This window comes from Cricetulus griseus, chromosome 4 (genome assembly GCF_003668045.3).
Source record: "Cricetulus griseus strain 17A/GY chromosome 4, alternate assembly CriGri-PICRH-1.0, whole genome shotgun sequence".
Classification (NCBI taxonomy): Eukaryota; Metazoa; Chordata; class Mammalia; order Rodentia; family Cricetidae; genus Cricetulus; species Cricetulus griseus.
The window spans coordinates 121,016,452-121,043,195 of record NC_048597.1 but is presented as its reverse complement, the minus strand read 5'-3'; the positions used below and the strand labels follow the sequence as shown (position 1 = coordinate 121,043,195).

The 26,744-nt window shown below is 39.8% G+C and overlaps 1 protein-coding gene across 2 annotated transcripts in view; it reads right to left on the bottom strand.

Annotated features, from left to right (window-relative positions):
• Positions 1–26,744, bottom strand: part of Pdgfd (platelet derived growth factor D) — a 214,441-nt gene that overhangs the window by 30,910 nt on the left and 156,787 nt on the right. For both annotated transcript variants that reach the window (XM_027415193.2, XM_027415194.2), the window contains exon 4: positions 3,108–3,170. In XM_027415193.2, coding sequence (XP_027270994.1) covers positions 3,108–3,170 — 63 coding nt within the window. The remainder of the gene's footprint in view (positions 1–3,107; positions 3,171–26,744) is intronic.

The following is a 26,744-nucleotide window of genomic DNA, read 5'->3' as shown; positions in this document are numbered from 1 at the left end:
AACGCCTGGCTTCAGTTCTTTTTAAAAAATGTCTTATATTTATTTATTTTATGTATATAAGATGAGTTTTGCATCGCAAGCTTGTATTAATATGTACGAAACACATGCCTGGGGACCATAGAGGTCAGAAAAGGGTGTCAGAGTCCCTGGAACTGGAGCTATGGTTGGTTGTGGGTACAGGGAACTTAACCTGGGTCTTCTGTAAGAGCAGCAATTGCTCTTAACTGTGGAACCATATTCCTAGGTCCTGTTCCTTCAGTTATTGACAGGCTAGTTCTTTAAATTAATTGTGTGTGTGTGTGTGTGTGTGTGTGTGTGTGTGTGTGTGTGTGTGACATGAGCTGAACTCTGATAGAGTCACATGATTTTGCTTTCTAAGACTCTCTTGATATTCACATGTTATGGGTATATGACACTTGTAAGTCACACTATAGTTTCAAATCTCCATTCACCATGTACGAATAACTTATAATTATTTGCTCCATCCCTAGTGGTTCATATCTACCACACAATTAGCCTTATATCTCAATGCAGGTTTATTACCCCACAAATCAAATGAGTTGACCAAAGCTATGAGACTTTTAGCATTTAAAAACTTTGAAATAAAAGAACGTCAATCAAACCATCTGCACACAAGTAGAAGCTTTTTGCCAGGGGAAAGTGGCTGCAAGAAGCCTTCTTAGATGGCTCTCAACAATGCCTGGAGTGTTGCTTTGTACCCAGACATTTCTCCCAGAAGGAGCTCTTAAGGGATTCTCAGTCCTGGGAGGGAGGCAGGGTAAGCTGAGACCACAGAATCCCCTCTAACCATGAGCTGGAGTTCAAACTGCACATAGAATTGAGTCTTATCCCTCTGCATGGGATTCGTGGTTGTTTTCCAGGTTTCACTTAGGGAGTTGACAGACACAGGATGATAATCAGGAACACATTAACTGACCTCATAAACCTACAAGAATATTTGTTTCTGAAGTGAATATTTAAAAAAACTTCAGAGAGCCACTTACATGTATCTCTTCAGCTGCACCATGCATTTGGTTGCATTGAGCTTCTGTTATATATTTATAAAGATAAATTATAATGTTAAACTAAAATGTTAATTGAATTAAAATTACCACAAAAGCATGCCTACTGCATAAAAATAACCTCTGAATTAATTTTTACAAAACAAAATATGGTCCTTATAGAAATTGATAGGTGGTCTAGTGATCCTTACACTACTTTAAACATTTCTAAAAACTAAGAAGAGTTTTCACAGAGGAGGGGGGACAACAAAGAGGAAGGATGGAAGAGAGCAGTGGGGGGCGTGAATGAGAGCAAATTGCTCAATGTATATATCATATGTATGACCAACACTCACTCTCACTGTATACTAAGGAAAATTAATTGAAACAACAAACAGAACACTTGGTTCTCATGCTCTTCCAATCGGGCTAAAGGCTCAGAATGGCAAACCACAAGTTTTCAGTAAATATTGACCAGGGCTGAACTTTGCCAAATATTCCAAAGGGATAAGCCAATCTTCCCCCTGTTTAAAAGCCTGGATTATGCTTCATTAGGTAAAGGGCAAGTAAACTGTTTGGCTCTGCACTCAAGAGCAGGAATAGTCAGACCACCCTGAGCCATCATAGTAAGATGGAAAGGAAGCTGGAGTGTCCTTTGGCCTTCAGCCCTGGCTTCAAAGGCCCCTCTAGTGTGGACTCAGTGTCAATAGCCACAGGCTGATAAATGCCCTGCCCTCCTGCTTAGTCTGTGGAATGTGCCCATGGTGCCTGCTCTTTTTGACATTCTCCACCTAACAGAGTGGCCTCCACTGAGCTAAGCACAGAATGTGTGTGACTCAGAGCATCACCACCACATCCTCAGTCCTCTTTTCCTATCTAGTCCCCTAATGCCCTATTTGTTTCAATTTTCTGATACTTTTATACATGTATAGGATGTGGTCTCTCTGAGCTTCTATTATATATTTCTATTATATATTTATGAGGATAAAATACAATGTTAACTGAATTAAAATTACCTTCATTTTAATTCCCTCCCCATCCCTTGTCTTCTAAGCCCTTCCCTATTTCCTCAACACCTTTCCTCCCAATTTCACTGGCTCTTATAAAAACAAAAACAAAACCGAAACACCCATTGAGTCCACTTAGAGCTGCCTGTACATCCTCAGGTGTCGGACATTCCACTCTGTGAGTAGAGATCTGACTCTTTACTCTCCAGAAGCCACCAACTGCTCTTCAGCTAGAGGAGCAATTTCCACCCAGGAGGGGTTTGATGTGGCTTGATCTTGTGCAGGCAAACACAGCTGCTATTGGCTCATGTTTGTAACCATCTTTCCATGTCTGTAAAATACAGTTTTTTTCTGCAGATACTCACTACCTCTGCTCTTACAATCTTGATACTTCCTTTTCTTCAATGATCTCTGAGCTCTGGAGGCAGAGGATGTATATATAAATTAATTAGCCACACTGGGGGATTTCAAGAGATACAGAATGCAGGCTTGTTGAAACCTTGCCATAGAGGGAGTTAAACACATTGCTCTAGTAAGAAAAAAAAAACACCATTGGCTTAAAAACAGTACCACTGACTCAGCCACATGGCCCCGTGTTAGAACTACAGATACTCGTTCACCATGCTTAGGCCTGGCTGAGAAGAGCTTGGCTTTATTATATTGTATTTTATTACTGCATAAGTTCTACATGCAGGATTGGTGAAGGCAAGATCTGTTCTTCCCATGCAAAGCAGATAAGGGATGGATAAGATCCCGAGAAATGGCTAAATTTGGAGGAAATAAAATGAGACATGAAATGCTTTACAGCCGCAGGGTAAGATATGTGTTATATCCCAATCAGAGCTGTGCATGGCTGATTTTCACTTAAGTCATCTTACTGTAAACACTGAGATTTTCCCAGCCTGCAAAGACTCTTGGAAATGCAAATGTTAAAAAGGAGCCAACAGGGGCTGTGCCTGAAAGAAACAGAGGAGCTCAAACTGCCTGAGATCTGGCTTACAGTCAAGCCAGAGTTCTTAATGCAGTTGAGTCCCTCTGAGGCCAACCTGAGCTCATCTAGCAGTTTTGTTCACTGGCAACAAAATAATAAATTACTCACCGAGATAGAGCTTGTGACTGATTCCCAGTTGGTCTCTGAGGCTGCTTCAGGTTGGAAATCTTCCTGGAAGGTAAAGACATATCCATGAGTAAGTCAGCTCTCTGTTCAATTCACCATGCCCATGGTTGCACCATCTCGACCTTCTGAATCTCATTCCAATGAAGTGAACAAAGGAATGGGCTACATCATTAACTAGCAGGTCACCATTTCTATGAAGCACCTGTCCACAAGAATCCCTTTCATTCCAGACATAGACAACTGTCATGTAAATATGGGAGAAATAGAAACTGTACAGACAGAATTTCAATTTCAACTTGGCCATCTATTGGTGTGTGACCTCAACTGACCTTCTCAGCCTCTAATTCTTCTCTTCTTTATCTGTAATGGGCTGAGGTGCTTAAATTGTGGAGGTGTTTCAGGAATTGAATGTGTAATTATGTAATTATAACTGGCATTCAATAAGATCTTAATACAGAGAAAGAATAATTATTGTCATTCTTGATGTGCATTTGGTTTAAACTAGGTTATAAATCAAGTTAAATTATGCTGCTAAGCCAGTCCTCAACAGCAATGATCTTTTCAAAGATTAACCTCTAAAAGCTGTTCCAGACTCCATTGACAAATGCCAGAAAGGATGGCAGAAGAGGACCATAACTGGGGAACTGACAATAGCAGAAAACAGAGCCAGTCTTAGAAAGTTATCTCCAAAACAGATTTATGATAGTTACTGCCCTCATAGAAAGAATTCTCCCAAAGGGCAAGACGCTTTTCCATTTGTCTGCAACTTTTGTGCTAATAAATCCAACACACACATGAACACACACACATACACATGCAAACACACAAACGCACACATGCACACACATACACACACACACACACACACACACACACATACACACACAGACGCACACACACACTGCAGGAGAGATGAGCCTACCATTTCTACATGTCACAGGAAGCTTCTTGTCTCTGCTAAAATAAGTCATCCTGGTCATTTCTTTCAGACTGAGTTGCGTTTGAAGCATTCTGTGATGATCCTGAGACATACTCAGGGACTCAAGTCCAGAAGCTTATTTGCATAAGCATGCTTACTGAATGAGAGTTAAGAATCAGGTCTAAATTTCATTTGCACCATAGAGGTCTGAAAGCGCATCCTTTGATTGGTCACAATGACATTAATTTCTATGTAAATGTTGGCATTGAAGAAATGTAAGGTGTTCACCTAGGAAAAAACTGGGTCACATATGAGGTAGGAGAAGGCTACTGGCTATTGATCAGTATTTTTTCTTTTCTTTTTTAATTTAAATTAGAAAAAAGTTTGTTTTACATGTCAATCCCAGTTCCCTCCCCTCCTCCCCTGCCCCCCACTGACCCCCTATCCCATCCCCTTTCTCTTCCTCAGGGGGGTGAGGCCTTCCATGGGGGATCTTCAGAGTCTATCACATCATTTAGAGCAGGGCATAGACCCTCCCCCATGTGTCTAGGCTGAGGGAGTATCCCTCTGTGTGGAGTGGGTTCCCATTCTAACCTCAGTGAATAAAAAGAAAGAGAGCAAATATGTGAGATGTGGACATAGGGAACAGAAAGGACCTTATAGTAGAGCAATGCATCCAAACAAGGAAGACTGGGGCTTAAAGGAGCCTCTTGGAAGTAGACAAACAGATGGCACTGAGAGAGAGGCAATGGATTTTATGGGAGAGTACACTGCCAGGTATTGGGTGTGTTTTACATTACTGTAACCACACACTCCAAACTGGGTCCTTAATAAAAAAGCAAGAGTTAGTTTGTTCAAAGTTTTGAAAGTTCCAAAAGTCCCAAACTGGGCAGCCCTGTTTATTATGTCTCTGGCAAGGGACTAACGACAGGTGACAAGACTGTGTGAGAGCCTGTGTGAGAGGGAGAGATCACATCTTGAAACAGGAAGCCAGAGGCTGGAGAACTACATTAATTATTCCTCAGGTGGCCTAAGGAAATCACACCAGGTCTCAACTTTTAAAGGTTTAACTATACCCAGAAAACAAGCTGCCTAACACATGAGCTCTTGGGCTAACACTCAAGCCATACCTAAACCACAGTACTAGGTAAGATAATGGCATGAGCAATTTGTAGATCGTACACTTTTCTTTCACTTGTTCATGTAGCATTTGTTAACTACCTATTATGTCAGAGTGGAGTCTGTAATGTGAGGTTGAGTCATACATGAGTGAATAAAGACACCATTTCTTCTCTCTAGGGCATTGAAGTCATTAGACTCACTTGAGTTTCTGATCTCACTCTGCTCATATAACATGGAAGGTGACAGACAAATGTACCTGAAGAGGAGGTGGCATGAGGAAACTGTCATGCCAAAAAGACCTGGAAACTTGTGAGGTCAGTAGGTTACTTCCTAGAGAAGGCTAAGCAGTTGAGCATGGTGTCTGAGGTACACACATGATAAACAGGAAAAAAAAACACTCAGAGAAAGCTTCCGTAGATGATGGATCTCTCCAGAGAGACTTAAACTTCAGACAGTTTTGGGAACTTTCCACACAAAGAAGACAACAAAATCACGTGATGGTTAGGGGAACAGTATGAAAACTAGAATGGCTCTTTTAAAATTTCAGAACTAGAAATAGTTTTAGGATTTTGTAGCCCAATTTCCTCATTGTTAACAATTTACAAATAATAAATGGGTTATATATAATTTCAGGGAGACATGTGGCAGGCTCTGGGACATAGATGCCTTTGGTGAAGCTAGAGCCATAAGTGGAAGCTGTGGAGTGCTCTCTTCTGTCCCCTTAACTGGCTTAGAGAATGTGTGGGGGCAGAAAAGATGCAAATGTGTCCACAGTGCAGTCAACACAACAGCAGAAAGAAAAGCAGCGTGTAGATCTGTGAGGTCTTCCTTCCAGAGCATGGTTTCGTATATAGATACATAGGTATTTTGTTGGGTAGGGAGATGGCTCTCTGTCTCTAGAACTCACATAATACCAATTACGGTGATGTGTTTCTGTAATGCCAGTGTTCCCTTGGAGAGATGAGAGGAGACAGGAGAATCCCATGGAAGCTCAGGACCAAGTAACCTGGCATAAGTCACTAAATAAGAGACTGTCTCCAACACGGTGGAATGTGAGCACTGACAACTGAGCTTGTCCTCAGATTTCCACATATTCACAGTAGTACTTGCTCAACTGCACACACATGTCCACACACAGAGAGGGAGGGAAGGAGGGAGAGAGAGAGAATATGTATGAGGTCTCTCAAAGTATAAAAGGATTTTCATGTGTAAGTACCTAGATAAATGTTATACAAATAATTTCGAACTTATTTACTGTATGAGTTACAGAATTCCATTCAGAAACTGTAATAGGAACAAATGATAAAAGAATTCATTACATTCCAGATAAAATACAACTTCATCTTCTGTTAGTCACACAAATATGAGACATTTAAGAAAAGCCAGGTACTATGTTAAGTTTGCCATCATTTAGAAGTAATGTATTTAATGTGAACTTATGAAAGGGAACAACATCTTTTATGAGAATAAGACACTGAATCTCTGAAGTTTTAGGCCTGAAAGCAGAATCTTTACCTAAGGTGGAGGGGGGGTTAATTTCTAAACACATCCTGTGTGATCATTATTCATCTCCTTCACTAAGCCACCCCATCAAGTCCACGATACTAGCAAGCTTCTAGACTGCCTGACACTACTGCTTGAATATTCATGTCCTGGTGGCAACCAGCAGGGTGCTGTAATTGCATCAAATCATTGCAATCCTCTGTTCAAGTTACTCAGTGGCTGCTTTCTGTTGCAGGAAGAACCTGTGTCTCCTGTCTGTAAGACCTCACTACTGTGTCCTTCTCTCTGACTCCATTATGTCAACAATGACCTTCTTAGGGTTCACAGCTAGCTCCTCAGCAGTTAATTGTCTGCTGAAAGATCAGATCTTTAGAGAACACCCCTGGGCTTGTTAAACACATCCTCACTCCAGGGCACTCGTGGTCTGCCCTCTTAACTCATTCAATGTTGTTGAATTTTTTAGGAATGTCCGGAATGATTAATCTCCATTTCTTTATTGATGACTTCATTAACTAGAGAGGCAGAGACCATAGTCCTTTATTTTTTTTAGTCAGCCTCAAGTGCTTAGGTGTGTTTTCTGGGAGCACTCCCATTTCCCCAGCTTCTAGTATATTCAGGTATGAGTACGCAGGCAGCATGTACTCTGACCTGTAGGTACCTCTATTCTATGATTTAAATATAATCATGATTAGTTTAGATGGCTTGTTTTTAAGTGCTAGGCTCATGAGAGACACACTCTTTTTCATGAGTGCTCTTACCAGAGCACTGCCCTCAATGTCACTTCAAGTGACACTAAAATAGAACAGTGAGTAATCATTTGAAATGTGTCAAAACCTGAGTGTCTAAAGAACAGATTTCTGCTCTTTGTTAAAATACACTCATGCAACCACTTTACCAGCCATGGGCCATTCTGGGCATAGATAACTATTTTCCAACTCCAGGGATCTGGTATATGGTCAGATCTCAGTTTCCTTGCCTTCTGCTCTGAGCTGCAGTACCCATCACAGAATGCTGTAGCTTGTTTTATTTTGTTCCCCAGTCTGTGCAGGGGATTGCTACCCTTTGGTGTGATGGAGACCTTACTGTACCTTATAGACATCATGAACATCTACCTTATAGACATAGGGAGAAAACGACTTCTAGAGATGAAAACCATGAGCTCAGAGAGCTAAATGTGTCACCTAGTGTATCTCCCCATCAAGTGTCAGACCCCAAGTAGCTACTGTGTCTCTGTAGTGGCTTTTTCTTTTCAGCTCACACAATATTATAAATCATTCTGTAACCACATGCACTGCAATCCACATTGCTTTAATATAATAAGAAAAAATATATCATTTAATATAGTATTTTTCTTAGCTCATATCCTCATATTTAAAGTTCATAGTTATATTTGGACAGTAAGGTTCATTGTTGGCATATTCCCTCATTCCCTGCCTTTCATTCTTTGGGTTAGTTTAAAAAGCAAACAGGAGTCTCTGATATTCAGTTTTAAATAGCACAGTAAACAGAGTTTGATATTCTTGAGGAGAGAATTGTGGAGATATATACAACTGAAATCTAAAGGCATTACATGAAAACACAGATACAATCTTTATATCAGTGCAGTAAGAAAGCACTATTTCTTTTGACATTTTATAATTATGTTTATTTTCTTTGTGTGCATGTGTGTAATTGTGCATGTGCAGTCATGTGCATGTATGTATGCTCCTGCATGTGTGTGCATGTGTGTGTGTGTGTGTGTGTGTGTGTGTGTGTGTGTGTGTGTGTGTTCAGGCGTGTACGTATGGGTGCATGGATCCTGGTACCTGTGTGGAGGTCAGAGCACATCTTTTGGGAGTGAGTGCTTTCCTTTCAACATGTAGACCCTAGGGATGGAACTCAAGTTATCAGGCTTGGTAAGAGGCACCTTCTCACCTGTCCTAGAAGCAATATTTCTAACCACAAAAGCTAAACTTGAAAAACATATACAATGTGTCTGTAGAAAATCTGTAAATCCAAAAGATATTGAAACAAAATTACAAACATAAGGGTAAACTGATAAATACACATGTGATAGATATAACTGACAAGACTTTTAAAATAAAATGAAGTCATAGACAATAGTCAATTTTGATATCATGTAGTTTTGCTAGAAAAATGTACTGAAGTTGAATTAAAATATATATATATACATATATATATATGTGTGTGTGTGTGTGTGTGTGTGTGTGTGTGTGTACAAAGATACTACTATTAGCTAACCATGAATGTTAGTTTTTCTTCCTTTTTTTCAAATATTACAAAATTTCATAAGAAACATCTAGTTTTAATAACAAAATGATATTTTTTATAGACAGAGTTTCTCTGTGTAGCCCTGGCTGTCCTGGTACTAGCTCTATTTATCAAGCTGGCCTTGTCAAAATGATAAAATTTTAATATAGCAATGTAAAAGAAAAATGTTGATGAGAATACTCCTGATCATTTATCCATAAAGTCTTATAAGCTATTAAATTATGTCCTTAAATGTGTCATTCATGTGTTCCCTATTGGAAGATAGTAGCCTTCTAATGAAAAATAGTATTCACCAATTATTAAATAGGGTAATTGCTGTGGAATATTACTTTAACTGTGTAAAGGTGTGTTACATTTGTTAATGCTGCATTTGTTGAATGATGTATGGATTTGTGTTTAATTATGTAAAGAAATGTTTCATTTGTTTCATCTTGTCTGCCTAAGGTACGTAATTACTCTAATAAAGATTAAAACGGCCAATACCTAGGCAGAGAAAGGATATGTGGGGCTGGCAGGGAAAGAGAATAAATAGAAGGAGAAATCTAGGCTAGGAAGAATGAGAGAAGAAGGAAAAGAGATGAGAGAACAAGGGAGACACCTGGGGCCAGTCAGGCAGTTGCCAGCCAGGAGATACAAGAAGCAGTGAAAGAAAGATATACAGAAAAAAAGAAAAGGTTTTAAAAAAAGGCCTGAGGCAAAAGATAGGTAAAAAGAAATAGTTTAATTTAACTTAAAAGAGCTAGCCAGAAACAAGCCTAAGCTAGGCCAAACATGTCATGATTTGGGAACTGCTTGGTGACCCAAAAGAAAAAAGGCTTGTACAGGATATCAGGCAAAGAATAGAATTAAAGGCTTGTAGAACAGATCACAATGACCTCTACATAATGAAAGACAAGCGATGCCTTGAGAATCAGCTCTACCCCATCATCAACCCGGGGCCTCTATAGGTATATGAACACATGCTCATGAACTACCCTCCCCCTCACACAGAGGAAAGTAAAGAGCAGTAGTCAAGCATGCAATTAGCCATTGAATTATGGTCAGACAGCTATTTACTAGTCAGCCTCTGAAAACCTGAAAACAATTTACCCACTGATGTAAAGCAAATCCAGCAAGGGACAACAAATGTTTTCAATAGCTATCTTTGCTGCTGAAGACAAAGGCACAATTCAGGAGTTCCACTGTTGGAAGGGTCCTTGAGATAACCTTGATACTGGATGATTTGGGTTCTTCTGAGAGAGAAGGCAAAAGAATACAAACAACAAATACTCCACTCACTCAGCAGAGTGAGCTTGCCACACATGTAAGCATGGAGCACCTTCAGAGAATGTCCAAAAGGAATTCCTTTCCTACCCCTTTAGAGCAGAGCTGGGGACTCCTGTTTTGAAGACAGTTGTTGCCGTGCCTATATTCAAAATCAGCTGTGTTCCAACTCACTCTGGACAGTTGTTCATTTTCATCCTGGGCTGAGTGTGAACACATGAGCTATTGACTACTCATTGCTAGAGGCTTATATTCACTATCACCACAAAACGTATGCAGTTACTTACAGTTTCTCAAAGCTTGAAGCCTAAACAATCTAACTTAGAAAGGAAAACTTCAACTAGGAAATATTCAGAAGACATTTCCTTTTCATCATCTTGGATACTTTTCTTTTGTTTGTTCTTTTATTCTTTCCCCTCAGAGGAAGAAAATAAATGACTTTACTAATCATATTTTTGCTTCTTGATTGAGCTAATGCTTTTAAGTATTTCCTTTGCAATTAGAAAGACTCACTAAAGGATTGCTGGAATCCATAAGACAGCAACTAACTAACACACTAGTGACATTATTCCTCCAATGAATTCCCTGCCCTCTCATGGCACACTATGCTGTGCTCATGACCTGCTGAGGAAAAGTCAAATGGTAAATCTTGAAGGCAGTGGAATAAGATCACTCCACAGGGGAGATTCTTTAGAACAAAGCCTTTTGATCCTTCAGTACTTGAGTTTCTGTCATGAAGCCAAAGCTCTACATGCAGAAATGTTAATATAGCAGTATCTGCAGGGTTGGAGTAAAGCAAATGTTAAACACATAGAAACAACCAAACTCTGATCCAGCAGACATAGTTTGTTGGAACATACTTTGACTAATCATCAATTAATCACCTTTAAAAGAAACGTGTAAAGAAGGGCAATTGTTAGAGGCAGTTATATTTTTTAAAGATTTGTTTATTTTTATTTATGTATCTGTGTCTCTGTGTGTATGTGGCCATGTGTACAGGTACACTCAGAGGCTTGAAAAGGCTATCTGATGCCCTGGAGCTGAGGTAACAGGTGATTGTAAATATCCTGACATATTTACATATTCTGGGAACCAGTCAGGTCTTCTGTAAGAGTTCCAATCACTCTTAATTGCTGATTTATCTTTCCGTTAAATATAAGCCCACCAAACACTAAGAATAAATAATTAACAAAAATCTAAGACTTTCTTTTAAAGGTAGAAAAATCTCAATTTGCCTCTGTAATTTAACAAAACTTGATACTTAGAGTTCTAAGGAAGGTGTAGTCAGTAATTTGGAGGAAGCTAGGAGACAATGCTTGAGATCCAGAGATGTCAATGTGTGCTTGTAGACACAAGGGAAGTATTTACCAAAACCAGTAAAGAAAAAAAAATTGAAAACCTGTAGTCACTCGTTTTGTCCCATAAGCTGACAATATAATGGTCCTGGAGAGAAGACATAGATTGTTAGAAAAGGTCACTAATACATGTACTTACCACATGACAGAGCGTTAAAATCGTATGCAGAAAACTACAAGCCAAAACTACAACTTTGGTAATTGTCATGTCTTTTGTTCCCCTACCCCAAACAAATGGTTAGAGAAGACTTAGTTCACACCAAGGAAATTCTGTTAAACATCTCACTATGGTGTTGCTGAGATGTTAGATGAAGATGAAAATTTGGGAACAATTCTTTACTACTAAGATAAGTCATTGGAAGGCTATAGAGAAGGTGCAGCTGTCAAGAGCACTAGCTGTTCTTCTAGAGGACATAGGTTGAACACCACCATGGTAGTTCACAACTGAGTGTAACTCATTTTGCAGGAATCTTACACACTTGTCTGGCTTCTGTGGGCACCAGGTATGCAAGTGGTAGACTGACATTCATGTAGGGAAAACACCTATACACACAAATTAAAAAAAAATAAAAAGACAGGGTAATTCTAACCAAGCAACTAAACGATTTGTATGCTAAAAACTTCAAGTTGTTGAAGAAATTGAAGAAACTATCAGAAGATGGAAAGATTTCCCATCCTCATGGATTAAGTATGATTAACATATGAGAAATGGCTATTTTACCAAATGCAATCTATAAATTCAATGAAATCCTCATCAAAACTCCCACACAATTCTTTGAAGATCTTGAAAGGACAGCTCTCAGCTTCATATGGAAACACACACACACACACACACACACACACACACACACACACACACACACACACGCACGCACGCGCACACATGCACACACACACAGCTAAAACAATCCTGACTAACAGAACTGCTGGAGGTTGTATCACCGTCACCAATTTCAAGTTGTATTACTGAGTTACAGTAATAAAACAGCATGATATTGTCATAAACACAGAGATGTTTATTGTTGGAATTGAAATGAAGGCCCAGACATAATCCACAAAACTATGGAAATCCAATTTTTTAAGAAAAGCCAGAAATACACAGTAAACAAACAAACAAACAAACAGAATCTCCAACAAATGGTGCTGGTCAAAATGGAGGTCTAAATGTAAAAGAATGCAAATAGATCCATACTTACCTCCCTGGCAAACTCAAGTACTAATGAATCAAAGACCTCAACATAAAACCAGATACCTGAACCTGATGGAAAGGAAAGTGGGGAATATCTTTGAACTCATTGACACAGGAGAAGACGTTCTGAACAGAACACTGATAGTGCAGAAACTAAGATCAACAATTAATAAATGGGACCTTATAAAACTGAAAAGCTTCTGTTTTAGGCAAAGGACACTGCCAATGATACAAAATGGCCATCTACCTAATGAGAAAAGATTTTTTAAAACCAATTCCACATTTGATAAAGGACTAATCTCCAAAATATATAAAGACCTTAACTAAAACAAAACAAAAATCCAATTAAAAATGAGGTATAGATCTAAGCAGAGAATTCTCAGCAGAGAAATCTCAAGTGGTTCAAATGATTGAGAAGATCTTAAAGAAATGTTCACTGTACTTAGCTATCAGGGAAAGGCAAAACAACACTACTTTGAGATTCCATCTTACTCCCATCAGATTGGCTAAGATCAATAACAGAAGTGACAGCTTGTTCTGGAAAAGGTGTAAAATAAGGAAAATGTTCAACCATTGCTAGTGGCAGCGCAAACTTGTACAGCCCCTATGGAATTTATGTGATAATTTCTCAGAAAGATGAGAACTGATTTATCTCAATGTCCATTTATAGCCCTCTTGGGCATATAGACAAAAGACCCTTGACACTACCACAGGACACTTGCTCAAGTATGTTCATTTCAGCTATATTAGTAATAGCCAGGAATTAGAATTAACCTCAGTGTCCTTCAACAGAAGAGTAGATAAAGAAAACGAGGTAATATTTACACAATGAAGCATTACTAAGCTGTTACAAAAAAGGAAATGAAATGTCTGGGCAAATGGATGGAATTAGAAAAAAAACATATTGAGTAAAATAACCCAGGCCCAGAAAGATACATATGTTATGTATTCACTTACATGTGGATATTAGCTGTTAAATAAATGATAACCAAGCTACAGTCTGCAGCCCCAGAGAGGTTAGCTATAGAGAAAGGGACTAGGGTGACATATGGATCTCCTTGGGAGAGGGAGAATACATCTTATGGATAGACTTAGGGTGGGATGCAGACAGGAATGGGAGTGTCAGGAGAGGAACTGATTGAAGTTGTTAAGGAAGGTAATGCAGGGAAAGACAGCTAGAATTGAGGGGCATTTGATAGGTGGTTTGGAAACCTCGTACAGTGGAAACCTGCTAAAATATATGAAGGCAATCCTATTGGAGTCTTCAAATAATGAAGGAGACAGGGTCACATCTGGTCATCTCTTGTCACCAAATGAAGCTTTAGTACCAGGACTGTGTTACATCATATTCAGTTGTTGATCAAAGGGGTCCTTTGGTAATCTGCAAACAACCTAGGGGTGTTTCCGAGATTATAAATTGTTCTTAATAAACTGGCAGCAAAGCCCCCTTGCTGAAGACAACACCCACACAACTCCCTGAACAGGAGAGGCCAAGCTGGTGCTCACATGGGATCTTCACCCCATGTTCTTGTGGCTTTGGTACAGAAAGTGCTCTGCAGGCTACCAGAGTAAAACACAAACACCAACCCAGCCACAAACACTTTGATCTACAAATTTGTCCAGCCTGCAAAATATACTAGGGCAAAGGTGGCACAAAGCTTGTAGGAACAACCAAACAACATGTGATTTGACTTAAGGCCCACTACAGTAGATGGATACCATGCTGAACACTGACCAAGAACCAGAGACTAGACAGCCCAGAGATCCAGGGAAAGCTAAATGCTACTGGTCTTTTTTTTTTTTAAGTGATAATGACTCCTAATGATATACGTTATTTCACAGATCAGAGTCTTATTTAGCCATGACCAGAGAAGCTTCCTCCTGCACATATGAGAAAAACAGAGACACACAGCCAAACATTACATAGAGAGAGTGTGGGTGACCTTGAAACACAAAGCTCCATTAAATCCCTCGGCCCAAAGCTCAGAGAACCCCATGGAATAGAAAGAAGAAAGTGTAAGAGTCAGAGGGGATGGAGGACACCAGGACAACAAGGCCCTCTAAATCAACTGAGAAAAACTCACAGAGACAGAAGCAGCATGAACAGGGCCTCAGTGGGTCTGCACCATGTCCTCTGCATATATATTATAGCTATCAGAATAGTACTTTCAAGGGTCTCCTTTGTTGTAGAATATTTGTTTAACTATGCAAAGATGTTACATTTGTTTAACTATATAAATATGTGTTGCGGTTGTTTATGCTGTGGAATTTTTGTTTAACTATGTGAAGATGTGTTGCATTTGTTTATGTTGCAGAATATTTGTTTGATTATGTAAAGATATGTTGCTGTTTTACTTTGCCTGCCTAAGACACTTGATTGATCTAATAGAAAACTTAACTGCCTGGGAGGCCTGGGCAGTCTATAGGGCCTCTGGCAGTGGAACCAGGGTTTCTCCCTAATGCATGCATGGACTTTGGGAGCTGATTCCCTATGGAGGGATACTCTGTCAGCCTGGACACATGAGAGAGACCTAGGTCCTGCCCCAAATGGTGTGACAGACTTTGATGATCCCCCATGGGGGGCCTCACCTCCCCCCAAGAGTGGATGGGGAGTGAGGTGGGAGGTCGGTGGGGGAAATGGGAGGATGGGAGGGAGAGAGAACTGGGATTGGTATGGAAAATAAGGTTGTTTTAATTTAAATAACAATTAATTAAAAAAGAAAAGAAACTTGTACTGCAATAGTAATTGAGAAGGGATGGGCAGAATTTCCAGGCAAGGAGAGTAAATTGGAGGAGGAATTTAGGCTCAAGGGAAAAAAGAAAAACAGAGCCAGGAGCCAGCCAGCCAAACAGGAAGAAAACAGGAAAGTAGGACACACAGAATGAAAAAAAAAGGTTAAAAGCCTTGAGGCAAAACATAGATTAATAGGATCAGGTTAAATTAAGTCTAAACATTCATAATTAATAAGAAGTCTCTGTGTCTTTATATGGGAGCTGGTTGGTGGCCCAAAGAAAACTTCAATTATACTCCTGAATGTGTAAATGTCTCTGATTCTTCTACCTTTTCTCAGAGCGTCTTTATTTTTCTGTTGGCTTAGCTTGTCCAACATGTATGTGATGGTTTTTGTTTTATTTTATTATACTTTGTTGTGTTATTATCCCTCAGAAGCCTGTTCTTTTCTAATGAGAGATAGAAATGGAATGGATCCAGATGGCAGCGGCAGCAAGAAGGAAATGGGAGGAGAAACTGTAATCAGAATATCAGGATATACAGTATGAGAAAAGAATGTATTTTCCTTAAAAAATGGGGGCATGGGTTTTTGGGTAATAATTCTGCAGCAGTGGCTGCTGTTTGTGGCATATAAACTTTACCTGGGGCACTGTGTGAAAACTCTCCAACAGTGTGTCACTCATCATGTCCCCAGTAGCTTTAAGAGACAAGGAAACAAACAAGGAGACAGGTCATGGTTTGAGGAAGGAGCCTGTTTACTGAGAAGATCCTCAGATGTCTGAACCTGAGGCCAACTCCTGACTTTGATCTCTGCTGAACTTTCATTTGCAAAGAATCCTTTTATATAAGGCAAACAAAGCTTGTTGGTTTGTGCAAAATACAGGCTTCCATAAATTCCTAAATGTGTTTCAAAGACAACATGTAGTGTAAGTACAGAAGTCTGAAAATGATGAGAAATGGTACTTTTGATTTCATGCCACTAATCTTAAATAGTTTATATGGCCAAGCAAATTGGAAGGCTGAGGGAATTACTCTATTACTTAGGAAATAATTTGTTTAAAAACCAAGAGAAGTAACACAGGCCTGGCCTACTCATATTTTCATTTATTGTATGTTGCACAGAAAGACAAGAACAAAGAAAGTATTCTGTTTATTTGCTTGTCTGATTTTTGTAACCATGTTTGAGGAAGGAAATACTGTTTCTTTGGTAGGGGAAAGCAGCATTAGTTTGTTGCATGCTAAGCGAGATCCTTCCATCTGAGATAATCTCCCAACCTCAGAAATTCTCATTTCATGATCAAAATTCAAAAAATCCTTTTCATCACTTTGCTAAATTTAGCAAGAATTACTTAATTTCTTTGTATTTGACTGTCATTCTATAAACAGATTATCTTTGTCCTAGCCCAAAGCTAGAGACATTGTTAAAGCTATTATTAGAGAAGATGAGAATTATAATCGGTATGAAGATTAAGGCCATGTCACTAAAATCCCCTAGTTAAAATAATTATCTCTGAAAACTCAAATCATTTCATTGGTAATTAAAATATGCATGATCTGACTTTAGAGAGAAAATAGTGTTTGAAATTTAAATGAGAAAACCACAGTATATTTATTAGTTACTTGTCTTGCTGCTGGAACAAAATGTCTGACTAAAGCAACTCAAGGAAGAGTTCTTTTTGTTTCACTATTCAAAGGTCCAGTCCATCATGGAAGGTAGTCACAGAAATAGGAACACTTTTGTGTATGTTTTGCCTACTCCAAGCTCAGTTTGCATTTTTCCCTTAGTCTAGTACCCTGCCCATGGATGTGGTCAGCTTGCTTTCTCCCTTAGTCCAGTACCCTGCCCATGGAAGACTATCACCTACATTTATGATGGTTCTTTCCACTGCAAATAACCAAATCTAGAAACTCCCTTATGGACAGGCCTAGAGGCTTGCTTCCATGGTAATTTAAAATCTTATCAAGTTGGCAATAAGATTAAGCATTTCACATATTAAACATAGTATGTACACAGAAAGCCAGGAAGGGAAGCCCTCACTACATGCTATTGGCAAAGCTTTATGATGAAGAAATGAAAGGGAAAATCTTAGAAGAGCATCAAAGAGAGACAACCATGCAGAATTCCAGACATGGATTCTGTTTTAAAAATAAGTATATTGCCTACGGATATATTTTCGTTTGCATTTCATTGATGAGATAAGCCCATAATGAAAAGCAACTTGGGGAAGAAAGGCTTTATGTGAGCTTACAGTTGCAGCCCATCATGAAGGGCCTCAAGGCAGGAAGCAGAGAATACAGAGGAGCCCTCCTCACTGCATTGTTCTATGGCTTGCTCAGCCTGCTTTCTAGGGCTGATACTACCTTCCCATATCAGTCCAGGAAAATGGTGTACAGATTTGCTTGTGAGCCATCTGATGAAGGCATGTTCTTTTTTTTAATTCTTTTTTTTTTAATTTTAATTTTATTTTATTAGTTCTAAATTAGGAACAAGCTTGCTACAGATGTCAATTCCTTCTCCCTCTCCTGCTCCTTCCCCCCAACATCCCACCTGCCCCTAGCCATTCCCCCTCCACTCCCCAGGCAGGATAAGGCCCTCAAAAGGGGCTCCCCAAAGTCTACCACATCATACTGGGCCAGGCCTAGGCCCTTCCTCATGTGTCCAGGTCAAGAGAGCATCCTTTCATATGGGATGGGCTCTCAAAATCCCTTCTTTTTTTTTAAGACCTTACATATTTAACACTGTGCGTTACCCCTGTACAAATGGGAAAAAATTAAGTTCAACATTTCTAGAACAATATAGGTTCCAGGTTCTGCAGTCATTTGAAGGCATGTTCTTAACAGAGGTTTCTCTTCCCAGAAAACTCTAGCTTGTGTCAAGTTGACCAAAACCAAACCAGGACAGAAAGTGACTGAGTCTCTGCTATATTACACCATCTTGCATTCGTAGAAGAAGCTACCAGTCCTAGTTTGGATTTGTCACTAAAAGTCACACTAAATAACCAAATATAAAATATTTGATAGCCACATGATATTAAAGAACTGTGTTGTGAGTTAATAGTTAATTAAAAGTATCCTTTTTTAAAAATATGGTACCTTTCTTCTATGGTATCCAGACCCATTTTTTTTGTGGTTATGCCAGAAAGCTTATTAATATAAAGTTTGAAACAAAACCGTGGCTTTTAGAACCTTGCAAATCAATCCTCCCAAAAGGTGAGACTTGCACATTCTTGACCCTTCGTTCTTCCTTCCACTTGCTATTCATATAAGGATTCATCAATGTAATTTTTTGTTCTTTTTTTTGTTTTTGTTTTGTTTTTTGCAGTTTCTGATCTCTGAAACAGGCTTGCTGTCTAGGCCCCAAACTGACCCTGTTGAAGGCAACAGTCAAACACACAGTCATGTGTCTTATTCTGATCTTTGAATAGAGAGAATTCCAGTGCTGTTACCAAGCTGTGAGAGACCTTCTAGGAAACATGCAATCCATATAACTTCATAACTGCCTAGTGCAGTGCTTCTCACTGAACAGGAGAAATGGTGCCTCTGTGAGGGTGCCACACGGGCACAAGGTCCTAGAATTCCATTTGATTTTTGTTGTTGTGAGTTTCCAGTAGCATGTTGTAATTCTTAGTGGAACCTCACAGTGACATTTTCTTAGTTACAATATTAGGCTGTGCATGGGAAAGTTTTTTACCCCAGGTCACCTATCCTTTGCTTTGTGTTATACTATTTGTGCATCACCATGTGCTATGAACTCAGAGAATATAAATGCACTGTTGTATACTTCTGTCTTAGGGTTTCTATTGCTGTGAAGAGACAGCTGAGCACAGCAACTCTTATAGAAGAAGGTATTTAATTGTGGTGGCTGGCTTACAGTTCAGTCCATTATCATCATGGCAGGAAGTAAGGCAACATGTGGGCAGACTTGGTGCTAGAGAAGGAGCTGAGTGTTCTTAAATCTTGACCCACAGGCAACAAGAAGTGGTTGAGACACTGGGTGTGCCTGGAGTCTGCCTCCACAGTGACATAGTTCATCAACAATGCCACATCTACTCCAACAAGACCACACATCCTAATAGTATCATTTCCCTTGGGAGCCATTTTCTTTCAAATCACCACACTCCACTCCCTTTATTCCATTTCTTACTCTGTTTATCTCCCTGAACACAGGACATAGCTCCATTCCACTTTCTGGTGCTGCTTTTCTCCTCAAGTATTTTCCTTACTCAGCTTGCTCCTTTCTCTACATATCTTCATTGAGTTAACAGCAACCACACAACAGTCTATACTAGGCTGTTTTGAGATTTCTTCTGCCAAGGGAATTAATTCAAATCTCTTCACTTTAGTCTCAGGCAAACTTTTCAGACAAGGGTAAAAAGCAGCCATATTTTTCACCAAAATATCACAAGAATGATCTCTAGGCAACACACTAAAATTCTTCTCCTCTGAAATCTCTTGAGCCAGCCTGCCACAGTTCCAATCACTCTTAGCACCACTGTCATCCATGTTCCTACTGGTATGGCCCAGTAAGCAGCATTTAAAGCATCTCATTGCTTTCCTAACTTAAACTCACAAGACTAAATTCCTCCAAACAAAATCATGGCCAGGCCTATCATAGCAGTGCCAACCTGAATGAGTCTGATTTTGTCGATTTTGGTGGGACCTCCATTGTTGGGAGGCCATCCAATTTCCCCATGTTAATCTGGATTAATCACCCCTTCCTAACACTGTTGTTTTTTCTTTCTTAGCTTGTTGGTTTAAGGGCATTAGAAGCTCAACGTGACCAGAGGGTAGTCTGAGCTTCCAGTTCAATGCAATGTTTGTTGTTGCTCCTGGAAGAAACGCTCTTCCCTCTGGGACCAAAACTTCTAGGCTAGCAGAATTTAGGGCTGCAGGAACAGGAAGCAAAATTTTCCTGGTGGGTCACTAGGAATCATAGCCAGTGGAGTTATTCCCTTTTCTACCCCATGATTCCTGGACCTGTAGATATGGCTATGGGAGAAACAGTACCATATACTAGATGCTGATTCAAAGCACATACCTCCTTCTGGGGAGCTTGCCCCAGCACTCAAGGAGCTTCCACCTAATTGGTGCTGTAACTGTGTCTTCTATCTTTCTAGATAGAAGGATAGTACTAGAAAGGATACTTTCTAGATAGTAACTCCATCTTTCTATCAGGCCAGCTTCTTCAGGATGGTGGGGAACATGGTAAGACCAGTGGATTCCATGATCATAGCCCAATATCACACTTCCCTGGCTGTGAAGTGAGTTCCCTGATCAGAAGCAATATTGTGTGGAATACCATGTTGGTAGATAAGGCATTCTCTAAGTCCACAGATGGTAATTTGGGCAGAAAAGCTATGTTCATGAAGGGCAAATCCATAACCAGAGTTAATATCTACTCCAGGAAGGACAAAGTGGTCTCCTTTCCCTGGAGGAAATTGTACAATGTAGCCAACCTGCCACCAGGTTGCTGACTGGCCACCCCAGGGAATGGTATCATATCTGGGGAAAGGAGCTGAGAGTTCTTATATCTTGACCCACAGGCAACAGGAAGTAGACTGTCTTATTGGGTATGTCTTGAGCATATATGAGACTTCAAAGTCTACCTTCATAATAACACATTTCCTCCAACAAGGCTGCACTTATTCCAGAAAGACCACAACTCCTTATAGCCACTTCTTTTGGGGGCCATATTCTTTCGAACCACCACATCATCTAAGCCAAATAAGATTTTGTGGTTTAAAAAAAAAGCCTCAAGCACAAAAAAACAATGGATTCAAAGTCAATGAGAAACAAACTCACAAACACACGAAGGATATGGTAAGCTGTTTTTTTTTTCTCCCTTCTAGATAGTTAGTATATATCATAGATTGGCTCCTTGGATATCATATGGACATTTTGTTTGTTCATTTTTGTAGGCCTCATATCTCAACCCTCATAACAATTTCTTTATGCTCAGCAGCACAGCATACCATCTGAAAGAGAATTCACAGATCTTATAAATTCCAAGCTATTATTTGGCTACAATTTTCTCTCTCTCTCTCTCTCTCTCTCTCTCTCTCTCTCTCTCTCTCTCTCTCTCTCTCTCTCTCGTCTCTCTCTCTCTGTGTGTGTGTGTGTGTGTGCAAACACATGTACACACATGTGTTCATGGCATATGCACATATATATATGCTGGTAGTTCCTGTGAACATGCACCGGTCAGAGGACGGTGTAAATAGCCCTGCTCTAAGACTCCCCTCCTTATTCCCTTGTTCTGATTGAACCTGGATTCATGCTGGTAGCCAGAAAACCCCATTGATTGTCTTGCCTCTGTCCTGCACAACACTGGAGAACAGTGTTGCAGTCATGTTCAGCTATACTCAGCACTTTATGTGGGTGCCTGGGATTTGAATACAAGTCTTCATCCTTGCATAGCAGGTATTCTTATCCCTGAGACACTTCACAAACCCCATTGACTGTGATTCCAGAAAGACTAATGTGTGTGTCTTGATCATGGCACCCAGATAAGGCTTTCATGGAGACTTCCTCATGACCATAATTTGCCTACATGCATGCAGTAAAATCACTAAAGGCTAAGCATCATCACCCCAGGCAGATCCAGGACCTTGAGCTTTGGTTATTTAATATACTATACAGCATTGTACTACCTTGTAAGGATTTACATGTGGGATTTAATACAGTCAAATCTGCTGCCTTATTCCTGTGGCCCCCTTTCAGTGTGTGTGTGTGTGTGTGTGTGTGTGTGTGTGTGTGTGTGTGTGTGTGTGTGCTGGAGGGGCCCATTATCAATCGTCTTGTATTTAGGTGAACTTAAGCAGCATAATGGATATTTATTTCTAAGAAATATTTATTTCTAAGAAATAAATAGTAAATGATAGCTACTTTGAGTGATGATAGAAGAAAAAACTGCCCAGGTAAGAAATTCCATGCTGTGAGTTTGGAATACTTCCTAACATGTCCATAAATTTTTCAGGCAGTCATAGAATTAGGAGTTATTTTGCTAATGAAACCCTTAAGATAAATTTTCCCACTGAAATACAGTTTCACTCTACCTCATCTCTCATCAGGGCACAGAAGCACCTTCCTCTCTCAAAGACAAGTTAAGGTGCTTGCCTGACAGTGGATGCTGGAGACAAGGATTGCCTAAGTGCCTCACAGCTATTCATCAGGTCAGTCAGCAGGAAGTGATTCAGTGGGGTTACTATAAGCTGTGGCACAGCCAGCAGGAATCATAACAATGCTTGAATACAAATGACCATTGGTCGTTTTCTTCAGAGGACGTTTGAGGACATACAAAATAAAAGCAGAACCCTTGCCTTCCGAAACACAAACTTGTGTGAATCACCTTGCTGGGTAAGGGCTATGGGGATTGTTTCAACTGGCAAAAGGGATTGAAGAATCAGTCTGAAAGCAGTCTTTGGAAAATGTCAACTGGGGACAGAAATTTCCCAATCAGACTCCACCTGGGACACTGTAGAACTTTGGGGAAGGGAAACTCTGAGCATATGACTTCGCAGTGACAAATGAGCAAGAAACACTTTCTGTCACTACAGAGTTAATGCGAGAATTAGAGTAGTTTAAGTGCACAGCAATCTTTCCCAAACAACTGCAGTGTTTGTGTTTCTATGCTTTCCTCAGAAGGTAGGGGAGCAATCCCCGTCAGAGGCAGGAATCCCCTACTAAAAATGCAACTCTCTTCATTCTGTTTGCACACCGACCACTGAGGAGTTACACTATTCCAAAAACTCAGTTTCCCAGTTCTTCCATATTCTTGCTTAGAAATGAAAATACTTTCTAAGAGGAATTTGGGGGTTGTGAAAAGTAGGCTCCTACATGTAAAGCGGTAATAAAGCTCTTGGCATAAGGGGTCAACTTGGATGCATTTACACACACACACACACACACACACATATATATATGAAAAAGCCTGTTGGTTACTTTTCTAGATCCATAATAGCCTAACATACATACTGTCACATAACAAAACTGAGATTTTCTGAAGCTTCCAAAAGTCTCACCTGTTCCATTTGTCTCTCTCACATACAAGCTGGACACAGTACAGCCACAGGTACGTTAGACACACAGTTTCTAGGCTCCTTTCAGGGGAGATATTCAGATTTTCTTATTGCTCATTTCTGCCAGCACCAGACAGGCTCATGGATGATCTCTGCAGGCTTTTACACAGATCAAAAGGAAATAGTAGCCATTCTCTCCAGTGTTCTCTATACATGTGATCCCCACCACTTTCTGCTAGGTACTTCTCCAGGCAAGGGGAATGCCTGGTAAACAAGCTAGATATGGACAGTTGGCTGATTAAATAGTTTATTAGCTATAAATGACCATATGCATGAAAAATACTATTTTTAGACAACCTTCAAAACAAAAATTTATTAGGATGAGAAGAAATAATCACTTTATAAGTTGGTGATGTACTGTAAAAATAAGAAGGCCCTGCCCATGCCAAAGCACTAATTTACACGAGAGTTCAGCTTGTTCTTGGAATGGGTCATCCTTTATCCTGCCTCCTGGTTCTGGGCAAAATATTTTCTACACTGGAATCTGTTATTGCTATTTCTAACACAGAAATAAAATGTAACTTTGGACTTGGAGGAAAGTCTACAAATCATTTACAGAACTTTCAATGCACAGAAATTATATTGCTCTCCATTGTGGCTCCACCACTCCCACACTTCCACTTGTGCTCTTCCTGTGAGGAATCTTCCAGGTTTGCATACTTCTCCCTGCAACTTGCTTTGATGGCCATGCAAGTGCTCTTCAATGCCATCACTGCCAAAAGCTTTGAAAACACTGCATGTTCGTTCCATTGCTCATTACTCTGCTACAATAATAGCCTTTCCTAGAGAGGGGTGATCCTTCTTGTTGCATCCCTAGATGAAGGAGACAGATGGAGCACAGCTGTGGGTAACTGGGGTATGAGACACACAATCAGCCATGCCTCTCCAATAAGGACTTTGATAATTTATGAGAGCCCAAATTCAATCCCACCCTCCTGCTGTAGTTCAGATATTTTCCACTCTAGCACATATTTTAAGAAAACAGTGTCCTTCATTTAGTCACAATCTTTATCTTCTCATTGTGCCTACTGAGGGCTTTACTAAGGATCTGGGTATTGAAACTCATACTTTCGTGTCACCACTTAACCATGGAGCCATTCCCCATGCCCTCATATTTATATCTTTAAAGGTAGAAAGAGTTCACAGGACAGTGGAGTATTCACAGAGTAATCCCATTCTAGACATATTTGAAAATCACAATTCTTCCTCTACTATGAGATACTACTTATCTAAGTTCCCTTAAGGAATTGCAATTTGCATTTAAAATAAATTCCCAGAAATGGAATTTCTGGTTTATTATAAAATGATAACATAGGCCTTATTTTGATGTATAATCTCAGTTGTCAATCTGATGAGGTCTAGAATTACAGACTTCTGGTCATGCCTGTAGGGGATAATTCTGATTAGTTTAACTGAGATGGGAAGAGAGCCCACTGTGGAAGGCACCATTCCATGGGGTGTGGTCCTGGAATATGATAATAGAGCATATAAAAAGACTAAAGTGAGCAGAGTGTAAGCATTTACCTCTCTCTTTTTCTGACTACAGGGTAATGTGCTAGCTACTGCTTCAAGCTTGCCCTGCTCTAACTTTCCTGCATGATAGACTGTATATTCTGAACTGTGAACCAAAATAAGCCCACTGTGCTCCCTACATCCCTCTCTTCCCATTATGCCTGCCTTAAGTTCCTTTCCTCGGGGTATTTTGTCATAGCAGCAGCAAAATTAAGGCATCTTGATATATTGATAGTGAAGTATACTCCCATTCTCTCTGTGAATCTAAAATCTGAGAAGCCACAGGAATTTTTATACCCATTCAAATGTAACTGTCTTCAAATTACAATTGGTATACAAGGAAAGGTATCACCAATTGATACATTCTTTTCCACTAAAACTAATTCAAAGAGAGTGTTAAGACTTATCTGATTCATAGCCCTACAAAGTGAAGTAATTCTTCATTACCATCAGAAGTGGCCAACGAGGGCTTCATTCTTATTTCCAGTTATAGAGGCTCTGTTTTAAAAGGCATAAAATCTGTTCTTGATTCTATTTGGACTTTAATTGGACACCAAGTTTCCCAATATCTTAAGTACTTCTGCCTTAGTGCAATGTTTAAATACACAAACAATTCAACTGAAAACTCTTACATACAGAGGAGACTCTTAGCAAGGGTGCTAGCTTGGGGCAGTGACTTGGAAAGCAGTAATGGTTGGGCTCACACTAGTTTATTGCATGGTATCAAGTCTTAACATGAAATCCATGCCCCTGAGAGGTCTTTAGTGAACTCCTGACAGTGTGACCAGCGGGCATGGAAGAGGCTTACTCAGTTACAGGAACACCTGCGCTGTGTAAAGTGAAAAACCCAGGTGTTTCAACAAGTTCTCGCCTGCCGGGTCAGGGGAACTAAAGCTCCTGATGTAGCAGTGCAGAGGAGTCTGCAGTGTCCCAGGTAGTTGGTCTCAGCTGCTCTCTCCTAGACCTTGACAGGATGATAGTACCAACTGCCCCCATTTTAGCATGTACTTATGTCCAGAGTCACCAAGAAAAACAGGTGATCTTTTTCATGTCTCCTTATGAACCTTAGAGAAAACAGTAAAAATCACATTTAATACAGGAAAGCCCCAAACTGTTTATCTTGGGTTAAAGTTACCTAATCAGAACCACTTTATCTTGAGGTCTCTTAAGATGCTTCTCCAAGTTATGGAAGTCAGGTGGACAAACAGAAAGACAGGTCAGAGGAAAAACACAGTGTCAATAGATGCTAAGTCAGTGAAGCTGGAGATGGGATTTGCTATAGCACCATCCACCTCTACTAACTCTCCCTCAAATAGCTCTAGCCAAGCCCTATTTATGTTCATTGCATGCACATGGTACATGTGTGATATTTTATCAGGATAAACAAAAAAAGCACTCCTAATTACCTATGTGGAGCATGGGAGATGTGATATTTTTTAAGAGATATTTTTTTTAGTAACACCAACTAAAAACGGTCTTAAACTTTTATGGGAGATAAGATTAGAAGGAAGCTGGTGGCTTTGCCTCAAAAGAACACCGTGGTATCTATCATCTGCCCTCATCTTAGTTCAGTAACTGAATCAGAAGCTGGGGATTTACTATAAATGGTAAAGAATATTGCTTTTGGGAAATGTTTATCCTGCACTCCATATTCTCTTAAAATCAAAAGCAAACTT